This window comes from Limulus polyphemus, unplaced genomic scaffold, assembly GCF_000517525.1.
Source record: "Limulus polyphemus unplaced genomic scaffold, Limulus_polyphemus-2.1.2 Scaffold2365, whole genome shotgun sequence".
Taxonomy (NCBI): domain Eukaryota; kingdom Metazoa; phylum Arthropoda; class Merostomata; order Xiphosura; family Limulidae; genus Limulus; species Limulus polyphemus.
The window spans coordinates 28,740-51,665 of record NW_013667975.1 but is presented as its reverse complement, the minus strand read 5'-3'; the positions used below and the strand labels follow the sequence as shown (position 1 = coordinate 51,665).

The 22,926-nt window shown below is 32.8% G+C and overlaps 1 protein-coding gene across 1 annotated transcript in view; it reads left to right on the top strand.

Moving 5' to 3' along the window:
• Positions 1 to 22,926, top strand: part of LOC106466735 (serine/threonine-protein kinase 31-like) — an 89,363-nt gene that overhangs the window by 41,098 nt on the left and 25,339 nt on the right. Inside the window, exons 10-14 of the mRNA XM_013927038.2 lie at positions 9,506 to 9,726; positions 13,162 to 13,510; positions 20,743 to 20,793; positions 21,233 to 21,454; positions 22,103 to 22,225. Of these exons, the coding sequence (XP_013782492.2) occupies positions 9,506 to 9,726; positions 13,162 to 13,510; positions 20,743 to 20,793; positions 21,233 to 21,454; positions 22,103 to 22,225 (966 nt within the window). The remainder of the gene's footprint in view (positions 1 to 9,505; positions 9,727 to 13,161; positions 13,511 to 20,742; positions 20,794 to 21,232; positions 21,455 to 22,102; positions 22,226 to 22,926) is intronic.

The window sequence follows — 22,926 nt, the reverse complement described above, 5'->3', positions numbered from 1 at the left end:
ATACCCGATTTGATTTTATTACTCACCTACCCTAAAATCTAATTATATGCCCAAAGTAGCACATCGTCTATTTTATATATATACAAGTATCTCTTTTGGTAGAAGAAAGGAATTATTAGGACTCCAGATGGAAGAACTCTGTGAAAGAATTTGAGAGATAAGGCTCATCACTTTTTTAGTACACTTGTCTGTAAAAGTCACTTGCTTACTTTGAGATTGAAATTTGTTGAACTACTTCATAAGTACAATAAGCTTTAGTTTGGCTCAGTCAATACTGTGAAATAGTCATTGTTAATATTCAGACATTTTAAAGTGGTTTTAAACAGGCAACTTTTATGGCTGCCATTGTGTTTTATCATGATCTCTAATATTAAGTACTGCCATACTTAATGATACTTTATTATAAAATATGTTTTTGTGTACAACAACCTATTAATGCTTGCTAAAAGCTTGTCAAATTTTGTGAAGATCGTCAAAGTAAATTGGGAGTTATAGTGTGTATAGTTTCACAGTTTCAAGGTTGGTCAAATAACCAACTTCATTCTTATAAGTTTAAGCTTAACGAACTTGAATTATTCAAAAATAATAATGAGGTATCATAATATTTCAGTTGCTTGGATAGTTAGAATAGTTGTAAACAATAATATTCCAAAATGATTACTTTGATTAGTTGATAATTTTTTTGACATTAATTGATTTAATCATAATTTTGATTTATTGATATTTTACATGGCAGTAATCAGTGTAATCAATACTCATTGGTAATTGATTATTTAAGTTAATCATGCATTTCTATTCATAGGTACTGTGATACCACCAAATATTGATTGATTGATTGCTTGTAGGAAGGGTATGTAGCAGCCCTTTACTATGCAAAATTTTGATACATTTAGATCATAACATAATGTTTAGAGACAACAAGGGAACTATTGGTCCATCTCGGCTGTCCTATTCTCTAAACTAAAACTATCAAATAGATAAAAAATTAAAATCTTAAAGCCAGCTATTATCATTAATATAGTTATCAAGCTTTCTCTTAAACTCATTTAAATTTACTACCTCCGCAACATCGGAAGGCAACCCATTCTAGAGGCAAACCGCTCTGTTAGAAAAATAAAACTGTCTTAGCTGAAGCTGTCTCCTACCTAGTTCTACTATTCCTGCTGTTAAGTATGAAAAAAGATGATGCATCAACATGTTCAATTCCCTTACAATCTTAAATACCTCAATCAGATACCCTCTAACTCTTCTTTTTTCAAGAGAAAATAATTTTAGAGATCTTCATCTCCCCTCATATAATAACCCATCCATCCCAGGCACCATTATAATATGTTTAAACGATACACACCTTTTCACACAGTTAAGTTATCTTCCCTGTGCATCTGCCTTGGAGATTTGCATGCCACCAACTTTTAGACAACTCCCACCTAATCTCACAAGATTTCTTCTGAATTGTGCTACTGCATAATGATGTTTTTATGCAGCAAAAGCCCTCTACCAATGGGAGGGCAACACACTTCCTTGCACAGTAATTCCTTCTATGCTTTTGCACTTTGAATCTTCATTCTTTGCTTTGGTACTGAACACATCAGATGTATTTTCTTTTTCAACTTAATGAGACTTAGAAGTTTAAGGAACTTAATTTCCTTCTTATTTCTACAAACTATGAACTCACAAGCTGCTTTTAACATGTACTACTACTTATGTGAGTGAACAATTTCTCCTCACACAGGTAATGTATCAACTATGGGTTATGCAGATGCATTGATTGAGAATGACTTGACGGCCATTGTGCATAGGGTAATATGCAGCCCTAACTTTCAGCTCCAGTCCTTTCTTCAAGTGTTCCTTCCCATAGTTTTGAGGGGAGAATAAGGAGGATGAATTTCAGTGCTTGTTTTCTCTTGCTGATTATGCTTAGGAACTTCTCTCCCTGTTAAAGAAAGCCCTCAAGCTTTCTCACATTATCAGGTCATAATTTTATAGGTGTGTAACATTCTTTCTCTTTCCTCTGTGTCATATGATTTTCTTCATTCCCTACTTATTAATCGTAACCCTTTTCATTTTACTTCTTCCTGATATTGGCATTCAAGCTGATTCCTTCCTTAACCAACTTCTTTTCTGCAACCTCATGCCCTACCCTCTTTGCTTAGCTGATTATTATTTCCAGAATTTCAGCCATTTTGAATTCCATTTCTTGAGGTTTCACCCTCCAGTGTCCTATACTCTTGTTTTCATTTGATCCTTTGTACCATAATTCTTTAGCTTTTCTCTATACATCTTAAATCTGAAGCACTTCTCTTTGCCCCAAAGGATTTTGCAAATGATCCTCATTCCCTTTTCTTCTGTATAGTTCATTCTATTTGTTCTTCCATTTCCTGCTCACTTGGCTCTTTCTTACTGGGAATTGTTAGGTAGGGATACATACCTTTTCCATGGTCGATTTCTTTCTTCTTTTCTATGAGATCTTTACCTTGAAGTTTTTGGGGTATTCCTGATTTGATTGAATCACAGGTAGGAGCTGTCCATCCTCAATTCTTGCTTTCCTCCGTTTCTTCCAAACTGTCTCAAACCCAACCCTACACCACTGTATCTCAACCTAGTCCCTGTTTCCCATCTTCAACTCTCTTCTACCTCTTCTTCCTGGCATCAGATTTGTTGGTGACTACTAAGTTGAGTCGGATCCTGTGGGAACCCATTTTTTGTGGTTTGTTTAACTGTGGTCACAAATATCTGTACACAGAGGTGTTACTATACTTCTTACCCATGGACATTTTCTCCAGTTCTCTTCCCTAATCTAATCTTCTTTTCTCCTCCATCTGATCCCATCTATCTTCAGTGTCTTAAGGAGGCAATGGTCATCAATGCTTCCAAAAATTTCCTCACTCCCACTCAATATTTTATTCACCTGAGCTGTGATCAATCTTCTTTCATCCACTTGTAAGCTGTGGAACTACTAGTCACCAGGATTTGTGCCTATCCTACTCATACTATATGAGAGGTTTTTCACTTTTGGGAACCATGACTTCACTGCAATCACTTATCTCTCTTGGTAGTATGCACATGTGTCTCCTTCAGTGGTCCTTGAGTGGCCAGTGGAACCACTCACTTGAACCTTTAACCTGAAGTGTTGACCTGTCCCTTCCTCTACTCAAGGATCTGTGTTGGTGGCTGAACTGATCCAATATCACCACCAGTGTTCCCTTATCTCCACCCAAACCAGATCTGCCTGCGCTTCTTCACTGAGGCTTCCCTCTCTGGTTGGGGAGTATTTGTGAACAACATTTTTGCATTGGTCACATGGACCCCAGGATGAGTTCTTTCTCCATATCATTGCACTTGCACATGCTCCCAGTCCTTACTCCTCCATGTGGATTGTTTCATTATGATCCATTCTGACAACCATACAATTATTTCTTATATAAACCACCATGAGAATACCTGATCCAGGACCTTTTGCTTTCAAATCCTTTACCTTCTTTATTGGGCCATTTCTGAATGAGTTCATCTTATTACCTGCCATGTACTGGGCACGATGAACCTGGTTGCAGACCACCTCTTTCTGATAAACTGTGTTTTGCCTAAAGAATAGTCTCTTCGCCCAGGTTTCCTTTGGTTTGACTCTGTCTTGGGGATGCCACTAACTGATGCCTTGCTACTCCTCTCAGTTCCATGCTTCTTCTTTTTTCCTTGACCCTGACTGTCTATGCTTTCAACCAAAACTGATCTCTCCTTTCCTTTATGCATACCCACCTCTCCTTCTTTTAACTCGTGTTCTGACCATGATTCATAACTCTCCTTGTCATGTCATGTTGGTTGCACCCCTCTGGCTGGCTCAACCTTGATTCTCTCTTCTATGTCACCTGATAACCCGACCCGACTCTTTCCCTGTTACTATGCCATCTTTTGTGCTTCATCCTCACATGTCTATGTTCCATCAAGGGATTTTGTCCATCTTACTTCACGTTTGGAATTGTCCAATCCTTTACCCATAGAATTGGCCTCCAGTATCATGTCATTTTCCTTTCTCATTCCTGTTGCGCATCTGTTGTCACTGTCTTCCTGACTGTCCCACCATTGGCAATCTCTCCTCTTTCTTTGCTTGTCTGTTTAACTGTGGATCAACTGCCTCCACCATTGCTGGTTATCATGTGGCCTTGTCAACAACATTTTGCCTTTCTTGTTACTGCTGGGTGTTTCTTCCCCAGTTGTCTCCACTTTTTTCATTCATTCCTTCTCTATAGATCCCATGCCCCACTCCTATGCCTGACTGAGACCTTAATGTCATTCTGTTTGCCCTAATGCAAGAACCTTTCAAGCTGTTGGCAATTTGTAACCTATTCCACATTCTCTCAAGCCTTATTTCCTCTTACTTCTCACCTATGGTCATTGTCTTTTGGACAGACTATTGTGTCTTTTTCGTGCTAATTGTTGATACTTATCTCATACCTCACACTTTTTAAGTTCTCATTACAGACTATTCATTCCCTGGGACTTCTCTTCCTCCAGGGAAATTTCTCTTTCTATACATTGGGTTTGACTAATTCTAGGCTTAGTCTACTCTTCATTGGTGTTTGATGCTCACAATCTGTTCCCCATCCTTCCCATCAAATTTGCCACCTCTCTCATTCTCTCACTGTTCATTTCCAACAGCCACTGGATGAGTTTCTTCAAGTGGGCACATAGACTACTCTTTACACCTTCATCACACATTATCTTCACCATCTGGTTGTCTCATTTCCCAAATGTTACTCCATGCCTCTGCCATTCTATAGTCTACCCACTGTAACTAAACTGGTGAATACTATTCTTTTTTTTTTACATCATTTGCTTATTGGATTCTTCCAGGTGGCTGGTAATGCCTCCCATGGTGTATTTATTTCCAAAAATTATGCTTTGAGATGGGGTGTTCCAGCAAGACCACTTGAGGTATCCTCATGGTATATTTATCTGACGACTTTCTAATACAGCCAGTACATTATTCCATGGACTATCATGGGAAAAAAAAACAATACTAGGGAGTGCTCTGTCTGCTTCTCTGGCTTGAGCTTAGTTGCTTTTCAAAATAGGAATATGCAGTCACCCATTGTACTGTCTACAGTAAAAGACCTTTGTTGCTAAGGGCTAGTGGTGATCCAGGTGTTTTCTCCATGTCTCCCCACCATGAATTCATCCCCCTTTTCTCTTTGAGTGAAGCACAGTAGACTTGTCACTTACTAGTTCCTAGCCACTGGGATGGTGGAACATGAAGAATCATCATCGACTAGGACCTGACTGCTTGGATTAAAACAACGGTGCCAAGCGACGGGAAGTGGGACAGTGGTGACACTGTTATAATAGCACATAGTACAATACTGTGTCCTTTTCCTGCAGTCTGTGACTGTTCAGTACAGTTGAGGCAAATACATTACATGATATGTGCCCTCCTCCTCCTGCAGCCTGATAGGGTCCAGGTAAGCACACACCACTATGCTGTGCCCTCCTCCTATGGCATATCTTTTCAGTAGAGTCTAGGTGAGCACATACTATACACATGTGCCCTCCTCCTGTGGACATCACCTGTTCAGTTGAGTTGAAAAAAACATGCACTGATAAGCCATGCCCTTCATATGTAGCTGGTGTTTGACATTAGAGTTGAGGAAAGCACAAGGTACAGTCTGAATGTGCCCCAACCACACTACACATATTGGCTCTCTGAGTTCTTGTGTGCAAGTACTTGGATGGCCATGTTCTTATTCTGCCAATCCTTGTGGCATATGGGGTTGTTTGATTCTTCCTTCCTTTTTCCTGGGCAAAGAGTATATCCTGGAAGAGTTGAGTTTTGGTCTTCCACAGGTGTGCTCTTATGGAGCCTCTGCTACACTCCATGAGTTTCCTTTTAGCTTTTTCTGAAGAGAACTTGTATAGGTAAATTTTGTGAGATTTTAGTTTAACTCTGTGAAGAGGTCTGTATCCTCTCAGAAATTAGCATTTCCCTTATCCTAAATTATATTTCTGATAGACACCTCTTCACACACATTCCCATCCTTTCTATCCACTTTTGGTGCACCTTAGTATTCCTTGTCTCATCAAAGAATGAACATTCACAAGTGCAAAAGCAAAGGAGTTAGCGTGCAAGGAGGCATGTCATCCTCCTGTTGGTTGAGGGCTTTTGCTGCTAAATAATGTCATTATGCATTCTTGTAATTCACAAGAAATCTAGTGAGATTAGATGGGAGTTTCCTAAAGGCTAATGGCATGCAAATCTCTAAGGCAGACACATGAGGAAGATATCTTTACTGTGTGAGGAGGTGAGTATCTATCAGAAGTACAATTTCAAGTAGGAAATTGTTAATTTTAGAATTTCCAAGATGGGGATATCTCTTGCACTAATGACATTGGAAAATAAAGGAATATCAATCAATTTTGGGCACCAGGAACAGGACATACAGAAATAAACCTTCAACAAGCTGTATCCCAGCTATGGTAAGCAAAGTGCAATATTTTGTAATAGGTGAGAATTCACAGACATAAAAGTCAGTGACAAAAGCCATTCACATTTCCCAAGCAAAAGTATTTCCATTTGGAAAAGCAGCACAAGTCATATATATACTCAAGTTGCTTCCACAATTTTTGCATATCTCAATCAGTTGGAGAACAAAATGGATATTCATACTATTCCACACAAAGACATACCAGTCAAGTCACTGAATGCAGGGCCTATGGATTTCTGTATGATAGAACAGTTGAAACAGGTGTTGAGAAACTTGTCTTCTCACATTAGATGGATAATGGAAAACATGCAAGGAGCAATAGTGTACTTTAGACATAACAAACTTTAAGATGAAGCTTTTTCTAGTGGAACCTAGGCTATAGGGCTATTGTTAAGATGCATGGTTATTAGATAGAGCATGATTCGATGTGGTGACATACTGTAACAATGTAGTGAGGCTGCAAATTTGTTTTTATATAACCTACTCAAACTCCATAAAAAAGGAATTATTAAACCTAATGTTACAGTTTGCAAAACAGTAAAGAGAAGATATACATTTTGTGTAGGGAATGTTATGTCAATTTTTTTTTACCAGAATGATTTAAGAAATATTTTGCTGATTCTGTTCACAAACAGCTTTTCATTTAGAATATGCTCATCATGAACCTTGAAAACTGACGGCATTAATATTTTGTTATTTTGAAATAGCTCAACAACTTGCTCTTAAATACATGTGCAACAGGAGTGATTATGTTTTAATTATGATAATATTTTAAATTGAACAAACAGTGAAGTTTTTAAAAGATATTCTTCTGACAGTGCTGCTTTATCCTATTTGTTTAAGAGCAGTTATGTTAAATTTTTTTTAGTAACCCTTGCATCCAAAAAATAAATTACAATTAGCTGTTTTAGGTGTATTATTTTACTGAAGTTTTGTTAAGCTCAGCTGAAAAGTTTATGATTTTTATGTTTTAGTTACTTTGGTTTGAAAATATATAACAATAAATAGTATATATATATATATATATATATATAAATAATTGAAATTTGTAGCACTCATTGCATACTTGAGCTGTTTGCATCCAAGTAAAAATATTTGACATTTTCCCCTAAATTTCATTGAGTCTCAGAAACTTGGGCATCTAAAAATCTTTGTGGCATTCAAATATGCATCTTGGAACAAAAAAAATATATCAATCACTTAAATATAATTTTCCAAGACTACTATAATTTACTTGGCTTTCCATATAAGCTATAAATAGGTTGAAAAAATTCTGTTACTGTTTGGAGCACCAAATTTGATCAACGTAAACCAAGCAATTCTTATCAACTCGCAGCTTATTGTAAGATTTACCTAGAGGAGAATACGCTCATTCTGTTGTTTATAAACATATCTATCAGCTATGTAAAAATGATTAGTAAACAATTTCAAAAGTCATAGAGAGAGTGGAGAGGCTTCTCTAGTGGTTTTGACAAAGTTATTGATATCTCAGCAAATCAAGAAAATAAGAAGTTCAAATTTTGGGTTCATTCTTGTGAGAAGCCTACTTTAAAAGTTAGAATATTCTGAAGTGGAAAAATTGAGTTTGGATATGTTAAGTGACACAGAAATGAAGGTTTGTATTTTTTAATACACTTCTTTTAAGTTAAATCTTAGATGATATACAAATATTTATTATAAACTAAATTTCTTGCCAAGTTTATTGAAATATATTGATGATAAAGTTGTTTAATTAAATTTTGAATAAAACACTGTACACTTCAAATTTATTTTACAGAAAGAATTAATTGTTTAGTACTATAATCAACTAATTGAAGTTAGTGTTTCCAATTACTACTATTTTTGATGAATTTGATTATCTAAGTAATCAAAATATTGTAAATATGGTTCCTCATTATTATTATTTTAGATTAAGTCAAATTTTGTTCAGCTTAATCTGTTAATTTAATGACTCATAAAAGTAATCAGCTAACTTGAATTAATTGATGACCACTAAATTGTTGTACATGAAGATGCCCATCATATTAAAATCAGTGTATTTCAAGTATGTCTTTAAAAAAAACCAAAACATTATAAAAACAGGTAGATCAGTCTTGTGAGAATAATCAATTTTTTGAATATAATGGATTAATCATTTAACAAAATATTAATCACCCAGCTGTACCTACAAAGCACCAACCAATATCAAAATGTAGTTCTCATAGATGCCTTTCTGCCATAACTTTATTTAGGCTTTGGTTGTCACATGACTTGCTGATTTGCATATTCAAAACTTTTAATATAATACACTCAGCCATGTAGTTTATGTGATTTTTGTTTGTCAGTAGTCATTTTAGCCTGGTGAGCAAAAACTATTGTTATCTTTAGGATGCTGTTTCTATTTACGTAATGGTAACAAAAATCTGTTATATGAGCACTCAAGTTTTAGAAAGGGTATATAAATTGTATTATAATATGATTAATATATTCAGTTTAATGTACTAATTAAAGTGGAAAGTGTTCAGCAGTTTCAAAATTAGTAAGTTGTTTAAGTAAAGAGTCAGTAACTGTGGTCGCACATTCAAAATTGAGGCAAGGCCAAATATTTTGACATAAATAATAATACCTGTGCTTCTTAAAAATTGCATACAAGATGGAAAGACTGTATACTATATTTTTGTTGTGTATAAAATGTAGACTGCTACTAGCTGCTGTAAACTTTTAGGTTTTTTATTTATTGCAAATCCTATAAACGTTGCAATGGCAAATGAAAATTGTACCATTCTGTACTATTAGAAGTTAGCTTGTTTTTCTTGTCAATCCAAGTTTAATGTTTTTTTTTCTTTATTCAAACATATTTGTGTAAAGCCTTCATATCGAATGTTACTCTGTTTTGTATGTTTGATAAAGGCCTTTTTGATGATGCGTACCACATGAAGTTTCAATAGTTTAAGTACCTTGGCTTATATCTTATAGAACTTGAAATTATATTAATCACATGTTTTTATCTGAATGTATAACATCATGTTCTTTCTTATTTTTACATGGCAAAGGGAAAAAAGTTTTTGAGCCAAGTGACGGATGGCCATGTTGTCCATGCCCATCTACGTCCTCCACCAGGAGAAAAAATTGTTTGTTGCTGGGTTATTAATGGTTCTGTTAATGGGTTAAATATTGGTCAAGAATTGGTTAAAAAAGGTTATGCAGTCCAAGTTGAGAGAGATGGCACTATTATTAGTAGCAAAAATGTAGAAGATAGTTCTTTATCTGGCAGGTGAGTTTATGGATAAAAATTGTACATAACTTGGTTTTAGTTATTAATGTTTTTCATTTGGATTTCACAGAACAGACATATTAGTCAGTTTTAAAATGTAACAAAGGAAAGTTTTCCAAAAATGTTTTATAAAGTGATTTTAGCAACAAAAACTTAGACAAAAATTTAAACAATTATGATTTTTATGTAATATATTTACGTGTGTGTGTGTGTGTGTATGTATGTGTATATAAACAGTAATAAAAATAATTATGGAAACACGCAAGTGATACACATACAGGAGTCACAAACAACAAGTAATGGCACTCAGGTGAAGTTACTAATGATGGGAAACATTACTGCAGATAATACAAAAGAAAAACAAGTTGTACAATTCACTAGTATTTTATGTGTGAGCCCCTTTGCTTTCAAAGAGCATTACTCCTTATTTTCATGTTGCTGTAGAGTTTTTCTGGCCTCCCAGTGCACCCTAATTTTTTCACTACAACATGAAATACAAAGCTTGTCGCAAAAACAAAAACACATTTTCTCATATTGTGAGTATAGTCTAACTGCCCACATAATTAACTTAAAATACAAAGTGTTTCAGAATCTGATGGTTTGTATGAGTTTTAGTTTCTTGGTGACATCAGAGATAGATATTTATTTTGCGAGGTGAGCAAGTTGTCTTCTCTGCAAATTGACTTTAGAGTGAACATAACCTCTATCCCAATAAAGAATAACTGAAGGATAATAAAATGTTCTTTTAGCTTAATGAATTTTGAGTGTTCAAGTGGAAGTAAGTGCACCACCTTTTGTTAAATTGCACTTCTTCTCATGGTTACTGTTTACATAAGCTTTAGCTAGCTTAATGAATTTTGAGTGCTCAAGTGGAAGTAAGTGCACCACCTTTTGTTAAATTGCACTTCTTGTCATGGTTACTGTTTACATAAGCTTTAGCTGCATGTTGTTTGATTTCCATGTGTGAGTGTGTGCATGTCTGTTAGTCATAATATCCTGAAATAATTAGACTTCAATCATTTTAATAGACATATATGCTAATCTAAGATACATGAGATTGTTATTGTACTGTTTGTGTAATTTATGTGTCCATGGCACTAGTGCTTGAGACAGCCTCTTCAACAAGTTTTATATTTGCAGGGTAATGTGAAAAACTAAAATGCCACACAGAAAAACACCATTCCAGCATCAGTATTTAACCTACGTAGACAATAATAGCCATGATCTTTTGTGTTGGTATAAATCATTGCAAAAAGACAGTAGCTTGTGATAATAGTGGCAAACAGCAACTCTTGCATATGGAGAAAGACAAAGAACTGGCTAAGTTAAAGTTTAGTTATAGTCAGTGAAAACTGCCCTAAAGAATAATGGAAACAAATCCAGCAGCAGCACACTTTCTGCTAGTTCTTGCTCATCTAGTATAGTAACTAATGCTTCTATGTTATTTCCTGCTCTAAATTATCACTACTTTTTACCTACTAAAGGCTGTACTTTTTAGTCCCTACTTATCTTGATGGGCCTGGTTTTATCATTGTACGATGGTAGAATATTTTCCAAATGTTCTGTAATACTTCCCACAAATCAACCAAATTGTTTGTTTTGCTCTCTGGCTTTGTCAGTTTTTGATAAGCCCAAAAAGCCGCAAGAACAGACTTATCGTGAATTTCCACCCAATGAGTTATGTTCCTAAGTGAATGATGTATATCAGAATATGCCTGTACTTGTCTGCAGGCTACTATGAATTTTGTGTAGGTCACTGACACCATTGGCTGAGATGAATTCCCAAACTTGTACTAATCCTCTATCATGCTTTACTATAGATGTTGTGCATTGACGATGATACCGTTATCCTCTCTGTTGTCAAACAAACTCTCATTGATTGTTGCTGAACAATTATAACTTGGATTCATCAGTAAAAAGTACATGTCTGCAGCTTTGCTTATTTCATTTTCAGTGGTCTGTAACTTTTTGGTTGGTTACATTTTGACAGCATACTTGCATTGAAACTGCTTTGTGCTAATGTGTGTCTCACTGTTTGCAAGTAACGTTCACACGTATATTAACAGCAAGGTTGTTCTTAGGATATGTGCTCGACTGTTGTATGGCTCCTAAAGAACGTACACTGTGATACTTATCATCACTTTGGAGAGTTTTAGTTTTCTACCTTGAACACTTCTATGATTAACAGTGCCAGTTCCATTTACACTTTTTCAGAGTCAAGCATACAGTTTGTATTGAAACATGGAGTCTTGCCAAAAAAATTTTGTGTGGAGTAAGCTTGAAGCCAAAACTTTGAGTTCCACATGTTTGTCATGTAATATTTTTTTCCTGGAAACCTGATTGGAATCACACTACTGCTACTGGGAATTCTATGACTGTTAGTACTTTATATAGGAGCCTGGTGGTAAGGATGCTTGAAATGCAGTCATGGAATCAAAATCAGACACTAAACATGCTCAATCGTAGGGGTATTTTAACATGTTGTTCATGTGCATGAGTTTGAAGTGAATGGTGTTGAGTTGCTGTCTTTCCTCCAGCCCAGTGTTTCTTAAACAGTGGGTCATGAGCAGGTTTCAAGAGGGTAACATGCTGTATGCACCAAGTCAACTTGTTTTAGTCTGAGAGGTGCACATATCACCTCTGTTATGAACTATGACAAACGTTTTTCATCCTTATCAAGATAATGGGGTTCACCGACAACCAAAGTACAGACACAGGGGTCGTCTGTCAAATCCAGCTGAGAAACACTGCTCTAGCCTGTCACAAAATCAGGTATGGCTAGTGCAAGTAGCCCCTGAATAGGTTTGTTTGAAAATCAGCAAACAATATAACAGCTTTTATAGGCTTTACACTTTTGTGATACTTTCTGATTGGTAAGATCACAATGAGTCAGTGTCAAATATCAGCATGTGACTTTAATCTGGTGTTTCTTTTTTTGACATGATAAAAGGGTGGCATTTCCATAGTATTTGCATTTCTTACCTTTCCCTCACCATTCCATGGTTATTATAAATATTGTATACATAGATATACATACATGTGTGTGTTAATTTATGTAGAGAGAGTTTATCAACAAAATTAATAATTTTTACTGTGACACCAGTGACACCATTTTAAGAAATCTGGAAGGTATTGCTGTAGTAATTATTTAATTTGTCTATGAATTTCGAATTTCAAAGTATCTCAGTTATTTTGTACATAGAAAAAATATAACTAAAGATATTGTGTGTACTAATTGGATGGAAATGAAAAAGTTAATTTTAAGGATGTTGTAAAAAGAACATTTTTCAGGTGTTGCATTTAAGCAAAAAATATGTTACTGTAAGTTTTAAGGAGCATTCTTCATCAAAAATTGATTTATTCTGTATTACAGAGCTAGTGAATAATGTGAAACTTTACATGGTATATATATAATGTGTAATTTTTAATTGATAGGCCTGTGTTGGGCAAGAAAACGGATCAGAGATATTGTATAAGTGGACGAGGGGGAAAACGCTATGCATCTGGGCATCGACTGTCTTTGGAAACACCCCCCAGTACTGGAATTAATACATTAACTAGTACACAAACCCAAATTTCAAGCACTTTGAGTGATTTGTCCCATTCTTCCTCTCTTGATGATGATTTGTGCACAAACTATGGAACTGGTTATTCCTACCATAGGAGTGGGAATCAGTTCAGAGGTGGTGGTGATGGAGGTTATGTTCTTGATGAAATTAGTAGACTAAAAGTTGAGAAGGAAAAATTGCTCAGAGATCTTGCTCTTGAAAAAGGAAGGTTTCAGGTAGAGTAAAAGAATGAAATTTATTTCTACCACATTGTGTTTTTATTTGTTTGTATATGCTCATACATATATACATACGTATATATATATTGTTTATTCAAAACATACCTTATTATTCTTTAATGTACTTTAAATTTACACTTGAGAACACTTCATTAAAAAAGATTATTGGTTTAACCTTAAGGGCTATTAATTTATGGTAAAATTCTAACAGAATGAAGGCTTTTAAATTTTCCTTGCTTAGACATTCACATGAATTTTGAATTAGTGTAATCCTTCCTTCATCAGGGATTTCTCGATGGTAATGGGAAAAAATATAATACTTGTGCTTGATATTAAATGAATATGGTTTTCTGAAGCTATAATTATTTTAAACAGTGAATTAGCTAGGCTATTTTATTAATCCTTTCACTGCGGCTGGGATGTTATTTTCCAGTGCACTGCTGCTGATGTGGGCTTAATGCATATCAGGATTTTAAGGATGTAGGTTGGGATTCTTTTACAGTAGGTGTCTGTGACTTGTTGGCGATAAATTCGAACAATAAAGGGACAGCACATAATCCAATAATATATTCAAAACAAGTCAAATGTATGTACAAAATTCTTTACACCATAGGATATCATTGTTGTATCTAAATCTCAAAATAATTATCTTTTCTTGTCAAAAGTCAACTCAGGCTGATTCAGTTACTTTAGAATCCAATTGACAATCTAAACTATTTTTCTCTACTTTGTTTCTTACTGTACAATCCGTGATAGATTCACTTATGTTACTCTGTGGATTTCCACAGTTGGATCTCGAACTTTAAATAATTGTCTCCTTTTTGTCAAAGTCCACACAGATGGGATTAATTACTTTAGAACACCTTTTTGACAAGACAAATTATTCTCCTTATCTCCATTAAACTGTGAAACTCACTTTAAAATATCGCCCGTTATGGCTAATCACTCGCACGTCAGCTAACTTCACGTCTTCTAACTTTTTTCTGACTGAACTTTACTTTTATTTGGTCTCGCTTGGTCGGCTATATTTTTCCGTTGTTCACTGAGACCTCAAAATTTCTATAAATTACATGAGTGATGCCACATCGTAACAATACTCACTTAAGGTAAGGATAATAATACTGAAGGTTTGAGTAACTTAGCATCAACAATACTACAACAGTTGAACCACATACACAACGTACGACTCTTCCTGAGTTACGCAAACAAACTAGTCATAACTATCACCTTTAAAATAATTACTTTTAACTCTGTTGTAATGAAATGTAAATTAAATATTAAATCACCAAATAAACTAAATAATAACTCTTAAACTAAAGAGTCTTGTATCTCCAACAATGCATTATTTTTTCTAATTTCTGATTTCATCTGGTGGGTTTTTTTTCCCATTCATTAATTTTCTAAGTCAGCTTTTTCTTTTTCCTTTATGCAACATCCTCATCTTTCATGTTTTAAACCCAAGATTTCAGTTTTTCAAAGTTTGATGAGAATTGAGAATACTTTTTCTCTTATTTCCATAAATAATTTATCTTAATACCAGTATTCTGTGGTTAACCATTAATTAGATTTTTAAAGCACATCATAATTGAATATGTGATTAGGCTCTAAGAATATGTTTATCTGACTGACTATTTACTTAAAGTGGCTATATTCCATTTTATGGCAGTGATACAGATAATGTAAACTTGGGATAATTCATTCAGTTGATATAGTATGTTTTATTTTTTCAAATAGTCATTTTACTGACAATTCTTGTAGCACCCCCCCCCTTTTTTTAAGTATGTTACACAATGCCATTTTGTTGTCATGATGAAATAAAGATTATAGGAAGCTATTTTTAATTTTTGATCTTTTAAATCAATATTATTTGATCAAATCTGAGAAAATATTTAAAGATTATTAAGTTGTTTTTTTTTAAAGAAAAAGCTAAGGACCTGAAATTTGACCAAATTTTACTATGCTTAAAGCTGTTTCCTTGTAAAATCATTTTGTAATAAAAGATTGAGAAAATTTACAATGCTACATCAGAGAACCACTATCTTTGATCATAGTGTTGAATGTAGTCATTGCATAAAAATTGAATGAATTATGTATCATTCCAAAAGTTTAGTTTTATAATTTTATATAACACTTAGAGATAAAAATTGTCATTTTCCTGTTAATAAAAAGTTTTTAAAACTGAAATAAATTTTAATCAAGAAGTCTGCATCAAAATAAAAAAAATATATTAAGGAAAAGAACATTTTCATATAATTTTTTTCCTCTTTTGTTGTGACAACTGTGGAATTTCCAAGAGCACCATCTATGATGCAAAATCAGTTGTTGTTTGTTGCAGTAATGTTCATAGTTTTTGTGTGTATGTGATGTAGCTGTATGAATTTATGGCAGCATGTCATTATTTTAGATGATCACATAAGTCAGACAACTGCCATGATTAGACTTAACAAATAACTGACTTTATTACATTACTCATAACTATTTATGCTAAATCTGAGTGTCATTTTTCTCTCTCCATTCTCAAGGCAATTATTTCATAGGTTTGACCACCTTCTTATGCATGTCCACTGTTCTCCTTTATATCTTCTCTCTCTCATTTCCCCCATCTGTACCCACTGGGTTATTTTCTGGACAGCTTCTGAGAATTGAACTTTATTTCTGGGTTGACTTTATTCTGTTTAATCCAGTTTCCCCTTGTGGGAACCTAATCATTTCCTTTGTGTCTTGTTCATGGTTCAGAGTCCGTTAGCCTGTATAGACTGAACTGTACAATTAAAATGATCTTAGCAAATTTCAAATCATTAGTCAGTGTTATCAGATGCCTGATAATGATGACTTAACTCAGTGAAAAATTTCAGTATTTCTTTTCTTTTAACCATATTTTGGCTCTTCTTAATTATTTTGATATATTGTCCATAGTATCTCTTGTAATTTCAAAATAAGAAATAGTTTCATACATTTTATTTTTAATAAGAAAACCTAAGTTATTCAGACACAATTATTTTTACATCACATTGTTTTATTAAATGCAATCTAAAAAGGTCTTTGTGTTTCAAATTGCTATATAATTACTTGTATTTAAGGTATTTTTAACGTTTAATTAGAATATTCTTATTTTTTTCTAGCTAGCATTTAAAATCTGACTATTAATTAACAATTAATTAGGATTGAAAATCATGTATTTTATATTAGTTTTTAATAATAATGATTCTTTTGATGTTTGTGATATATATAAATACTATGCATTTTCAAACAACTTTTTTAAAGTTAATAAACTTTATTACTCTTAAAAACCCTCTCAGATAAAAACATTATAATCACAATTAATTATGGCCATAGGTTTACATCAGCTGTCCATTCAGTGAATAAATTTTTTCCTTGTTAATGTGATATATAGATATATCATTTGTTTTATACTTGTTTTAGTGATATAAGATGTTTTTAAATTTTTTCAGTTATTTAATTTCCATACTGTAATGGTGACAGTGTGGTCCAGAAAATCATTAAAATTAACTTCTTGTAGTTGCTTTGTTTCTCTGTTCTCTATAGTAGGTGATGTCTCTCTAACTGAGAGGATATTACAGTAATACCTAGCATCTATTCTGGCTGTTTATGACATTCACTAATGTAACAGGCAACTAATGTTGTGAGGGAACAAAGGGGTGACACTGTTGACTGGACAAAGAAGGTTAGCTTACCTATTGAATTCAGGCATGTTTTCTTGAGCCAATTTCTACTAAGAGATTGTCAAGTGAAGACTCATTTCAATAACATATTGCTTTAGTTCTACAGAGATTAATCCTGAGGGAAAGAAAACTGTGGAGCTAAACACAGCTTTAGTATTCGATGACGAGGAACCCTCTTTGAGACTAATAATGGCTGGAGACGGCTTGAATGGGTAATGAAGAAAAACTTTAATATAACAGCAAATGTACAACGTTTCGACAAGGTTTTGTCATCATCAGGTACCAATGACAGGTATAATAGACTGTCATTTTGTCTGTATAGGTACACACACACACTATATTTTCCATTTATTTATTGTAATAAAGATTTTGTTCTTTTTTCAAACTTTTACCCACACTTTTCATTATATAATTATGGGAGGCTTTTAAGGGTTGGCATACAAAACTCTCACAACCCTATAAAATTTGCTTTTCATCTCCAGGTCTTATCTGTAATAAGTTTTTATCTAAATCCTGAATTTGGAGAAGAATATTCTCAGTTTGGTGTATCTGAATGTATCAGGTAGTGATTTGCACCATCTTAAATCACTTCTCAATGGTTTGCATTTTAGAACTACATCTTGCAGACCAGTATGTGAAGCGAGTTTAGTTGGGGATTTTTGGTCATAGAGATTATAAGATTATAGCAAATGAACTGAACGAAGTTGTAGTCCTACTATATAGGATATTGGTAGTCCACATGAAAAAATAAGTATCTTGAACTGTGGACAGCTAATTGTGAAACAAACATTTCCAAAAATTTTCAAGACTTTCTCTTTACACCAGTTAAACTGAACAACAGTCTTGTGGAAGAAATCATATAACAGAATACAGAAGTTATGGGAGTAACAAGAGTTTTAATAGTGTTGTGTGAGGATTTCACTCTATACAAATTCACTAAGACTTGGTCATTTGACCAGAGGGAGAGTGGCTTGAGTATAAGAATATATGATAATTCAGTAGATGAATAAAAGCTTAGTTGATTACAGGTTATCATTACAAGATGTTATGAGAGACTAAGAAAATTTCAAAAGTAGGTTGTGAAAACAAAACTTTTTTCTTCCCTGGTAAATTGTAAATATGACTAGTATACATAAACAAGTTTTTTTCTAAACTATATTTTAGGTGAAGTTAGGTCTCCACTTGAGGAAGCCCATATTTCCTCCTTATATTATTTTTCCAAAAGGGGCCCATAGGCTGCCTGAAGGGGTCACCTGTTTTAACCACTTTCATCACTATACAATAGTCTGTTGTCTGTTAGTCGACACTAAAGTGACATCAGATAAAGGATGCTTAACATTGCAATTTCTACCATCGTGACGTCAATACAACGTGCGCATGCCAGGAATCACGAGAAGAATTATGCATACTGTATTCTACAGCTCATCATGGCTTATGAACTTCAAAAGCAAGAAATAAAAATATTTATTACTCTTAATTGTGTGTGGTTTTATTTACTCTTGAAACTGAGCACTTTTGGAGACCCTGCAGAAGTACATCTAGTACTATTCCAGTTTTTAGGAATTTGGTGGTTGAGCTCTTTTGTGTATGGTTCAGAAACATGTTTCAAACACTATAACACTATTCTTTTGGGTTGTCCATAAATTCAGTCCACTTGTTATCTCCATTGTATGTATGGATGACCCTTCACTTGGAGTGTATAGACTGGATGGTATATTGTTGTGGCACCATCAATTTTTGAGTCATATAATAAGTTATATAAAAATTTTTTATAGGAATAATGTTTAAAACTCCAAATAGAAATGGGGTAATATAAAGATGATTGAAAGATCTAAATCTTTGTAAGACCAAAAGATCTTTTTGAATTTCAATTTAGTTCGAAAATAAATTTGTATAAACATTGTTACCATGTAATTTAGATCAATACTGATATGATCAATAAGTTATTATATGTTTAATACCCTTTTTATTTTTGTGGGGGGGACATTTCATATGTTTAAATAAAAATTAAGACTTTTTTAATGTTTAGGTTCCCAAGCTTGTTTACAACTTACTTTTAAATTACAATTACTTGTGAAGCATTTCTATAATATGAAGGAAAAATTTATCTGTTCTTAGTGTTTTTATTGTATGTCAGTACTCTTACTTTAAATTCTAAAGGAACCATAGTTCTCTATTATTTTTGTTTTTATACAAGTTCAGCAATATTTTGAGTAAGTTTTGCACATGATTGTTTTTGGTTCAAGATATAATTCTGAAAGCAAATTTTCATTTGATATTTTTTTCATAAAGTTGAGAAGTATAGAATCGTTACTTCAGATTCACCTTGGGAATTTTTGTCTCCACTAAAATTATAGCAGTATAATTAAAGTTTTAAAAAAAAAATCTGAAACATTTTAGGAAATTTCACCTTGTAAACAGTCATTAATACCTAAAACAATCAATGTAGGATATGTTACCAAATAGTTTTAGCTTAAACATAATTATGGTGAAAAGGTTATACTTTACTTTTTTTTGTAAATATGTAATATTTAAACATTTTAATCCTATCTAACAACAAATGTGTTTACCACTAGAAAATCTTAATCATAATGGATTAAACCTGTTCAATTTCAAGCACCAAATATAGTCTCTTCGCTGTATTGGAAGCCAGTAAAGAGTCTGAGCTCTGATACAACAATAATCTCCAAATTTATGACATCCAGATCAGCTGTATTTTGTACCCCAAGTATCTATTCATTTTTGAAACTGCACTTTCTGGGATACTGTGATATCTTAGGCTTAGTAATTTTTCAATTATCTTATGTTTCTTTTCCAAAACATTAAGTAAAACCTTTTTAAAATGTAATATTTTAACATATTTGTTGATATTTCAAACTTTAAAAATTACTAAAGATAACAAATGTTAGTTTTTTTCAATGTTTTCTAATAAATAAGAACTGAGTTTTCTGAAATTTTTAACAATTATTAGAATTTTGATTTATAGTGAGCACTTTTTGAGCTCTCAAGACACAAAATCTTGGGCTTTTGACTAGGAAGAATGAAAAAAATAATTTTATATATTATTTTTCTAAAAGACTTGACAATCAAGCTCTCTTTATTGAAATGAAAATGAAAATATTTTCTAGCGCTGTGTAGACAGATATTTGGTGGTGATTCTTCTACTTGGTCAGTCTGTTTGAGGAAATAAAAACAAAATCCAATCATTGTTTGAAAGGTATTAGAATAGAAATGTTAAAAGTAAATATCTGACAAGGATCAAGTAATAACATAAAATATGGGCAAAGTGGCTAGAAATTAACTTGAAATAGAGGGTTTTACTTATTGCTGTTGTATTTTAAGTATAATAATAATACAGTTAAGCATTGTTAGATTTCATTTTTAAAAAGTATCATTTAAATTTAAATCAGATTTGACATTTAGGGACTGGGACGTTTTTGTTGTTTCATGCAGTATTTCTTGTATTTTTTTGTTTTATTTCTGTTACATGTAGTTTTTTGAAAGGATTTAAAAGAATTGAACTTGTATATACATTTTTCTTAACAGGCAGTGAAAAATGAACTAGACAAAATGGTTAAAGATGACATGTCTATGAAGGTTTGTAAGTTTAAATAGATTAGGAACAATGTTACTTTAAATAAATGCAATAAAATGTAAAGTTGATTTTAAACTGTGTAAATGATTTATTAATATATATTTGTTTTAAGGAATGAGTGAAGAACATTAGGATTTCAATTGGGGATTGATTGCAACTAATTTATCAAAAGAATTCTTTAAGGACTGTTTTCAATCTAATAAATAATTTGTTTCTAAATGTGTGTGTGTGTGTGTGTGTATGTTGGAAGAGATGAATGAAAGAGTGTGAGATTAATAAATTTATTTCAGTTTGATTGATTAATTTTTGAAAGGATCTGTTCATATGTTTTCAGTATGCTTTTACAGAATGTATTATTGGGTCACGTATGTTAATAGAGAAGATGATGTTGAAAGAGTAATGGTTTTTTTAAAGTAAAAAATTATCATTTTTTTTTGATAGATTTCAAAGATCCAGGAAAAGACAAAACAAGTGAAGTTTTTACGTCATCAGTTGACATATGACAAAGACAAACCAGACATTATTGAGCTTTGCATTACCACAGTCTTAAAATTACAGGAAGGTCCAGTGCTAGATCATAATCAGAGTATACAAGAAGCAGTATCAAAAGCTCATAAAAATTTCAACTCGTGTCAGCAAAACATAAAGTTCTGCAAAAATAAGGTTTGTTTATCACATTGATAATTTGTGATGGTCTTTAGACAAAAATATCTGATATTCTTGCTTATAAGAAGCCTTTTAGGTATTTCTATATGTAAAAAAATGTTGTAAATTTCAGGAAGCAGCAATATTTTGGAAATTGCATTTATGATTTGTTGCTACTATACTATAAAATAATATTGTTCCAGGAAATCTGAACTTATAACTTGTTTACAGAAGGAGATATTAATTGTTAATAAAGCTTGAAAAGAAAATCATTATAATTTTGAGATGAAAATGGAGATTAATGAACATTGTTTATGATTTTATAAAGTAGAATAATAATTGTATATGATAGGAATATCCAAAAATTTACCAAGAAGCTACAAAATATAACATTTTAGTATTCTTTTTTCAAAACTTTTATTTGGTTGTTAAGTTGTATTCATAAAGTTAAATGCGGAATCTTCTTTCAACTGTGACTGGTGTAAAGTTGATTCATAACTGACAATTAATTTAAGTAAAAATGTCAGTAATCTGATATAAACTCTTCATAAACATTTAAATAGTTTTCAACAAAAAGCTTGTTTTTTTACTTGCTTTGAAAATTAATAAAATAATAACAGCAATATAGTTAGTTGTTGCAGTTGTGATTTTTTATTCTTTTTATAGGATGAACTTCAGTCACTTATTGAACTTCGAGACTCAGCCAAACAGCAGCTCTATGTCAAGATAGAGCAGTTCCTAAATCTTTTTTCTGAACGTCCTGTCATTGAGAAAGCTAGGCTTTTGGAGGTAATAAACTATATTTTTATTGTGAGTAATTTTTCTTGTAGTAAAACTTCTTCTGGAATAGATGAATGAGAGAGAAGAATTTTGAAAATACTAATTCTTCAAGTCCATTCTAAGCTAAAAACATTTAAGTTATTCAGGTAATATAAAAAATTACATGCCCTAAAAATTATAATATTTTAATGCTGTATACCCTAAGGAAAGCCTTGATTTTTTTAACATATTTAAATATGATATTAAATAATGCCAGACATTGCAGACCTTATTGTTTGTTTCCAAGAATTTGTGTCAAAAACTAACACTAAAATATTTATTTTGACATAAGAAACACACTTTTGTAAAGAGCACAAAAAAATGTGCAAAAGATTATTATCAGATGATTAACTTTTTCTTTGAAAAGTAAGATCATTTGTAATACTAGCTTGTTGCGATGTGAAAGTTTTAAGTGTTTGGCTGTAACTTTCCTTTTCTGTCAGACAAGCTGAAGTACCTGTCCTTTGTCGAAGTTATGAAATTAAAAAAATATATAGAGCTGGATGCTATGATTAATAATGCAAAAATTCTAACTTTCACACAATTTATTTATAACGTAACATATTATTACAGTATTCATTATTACCTCACCAAAAGCTTTGTATAAGCTTTAAGAACTCACTATTTAAGTACTTAAAACATGGGGTACACTGTGTGATGGTCAAGGTGAC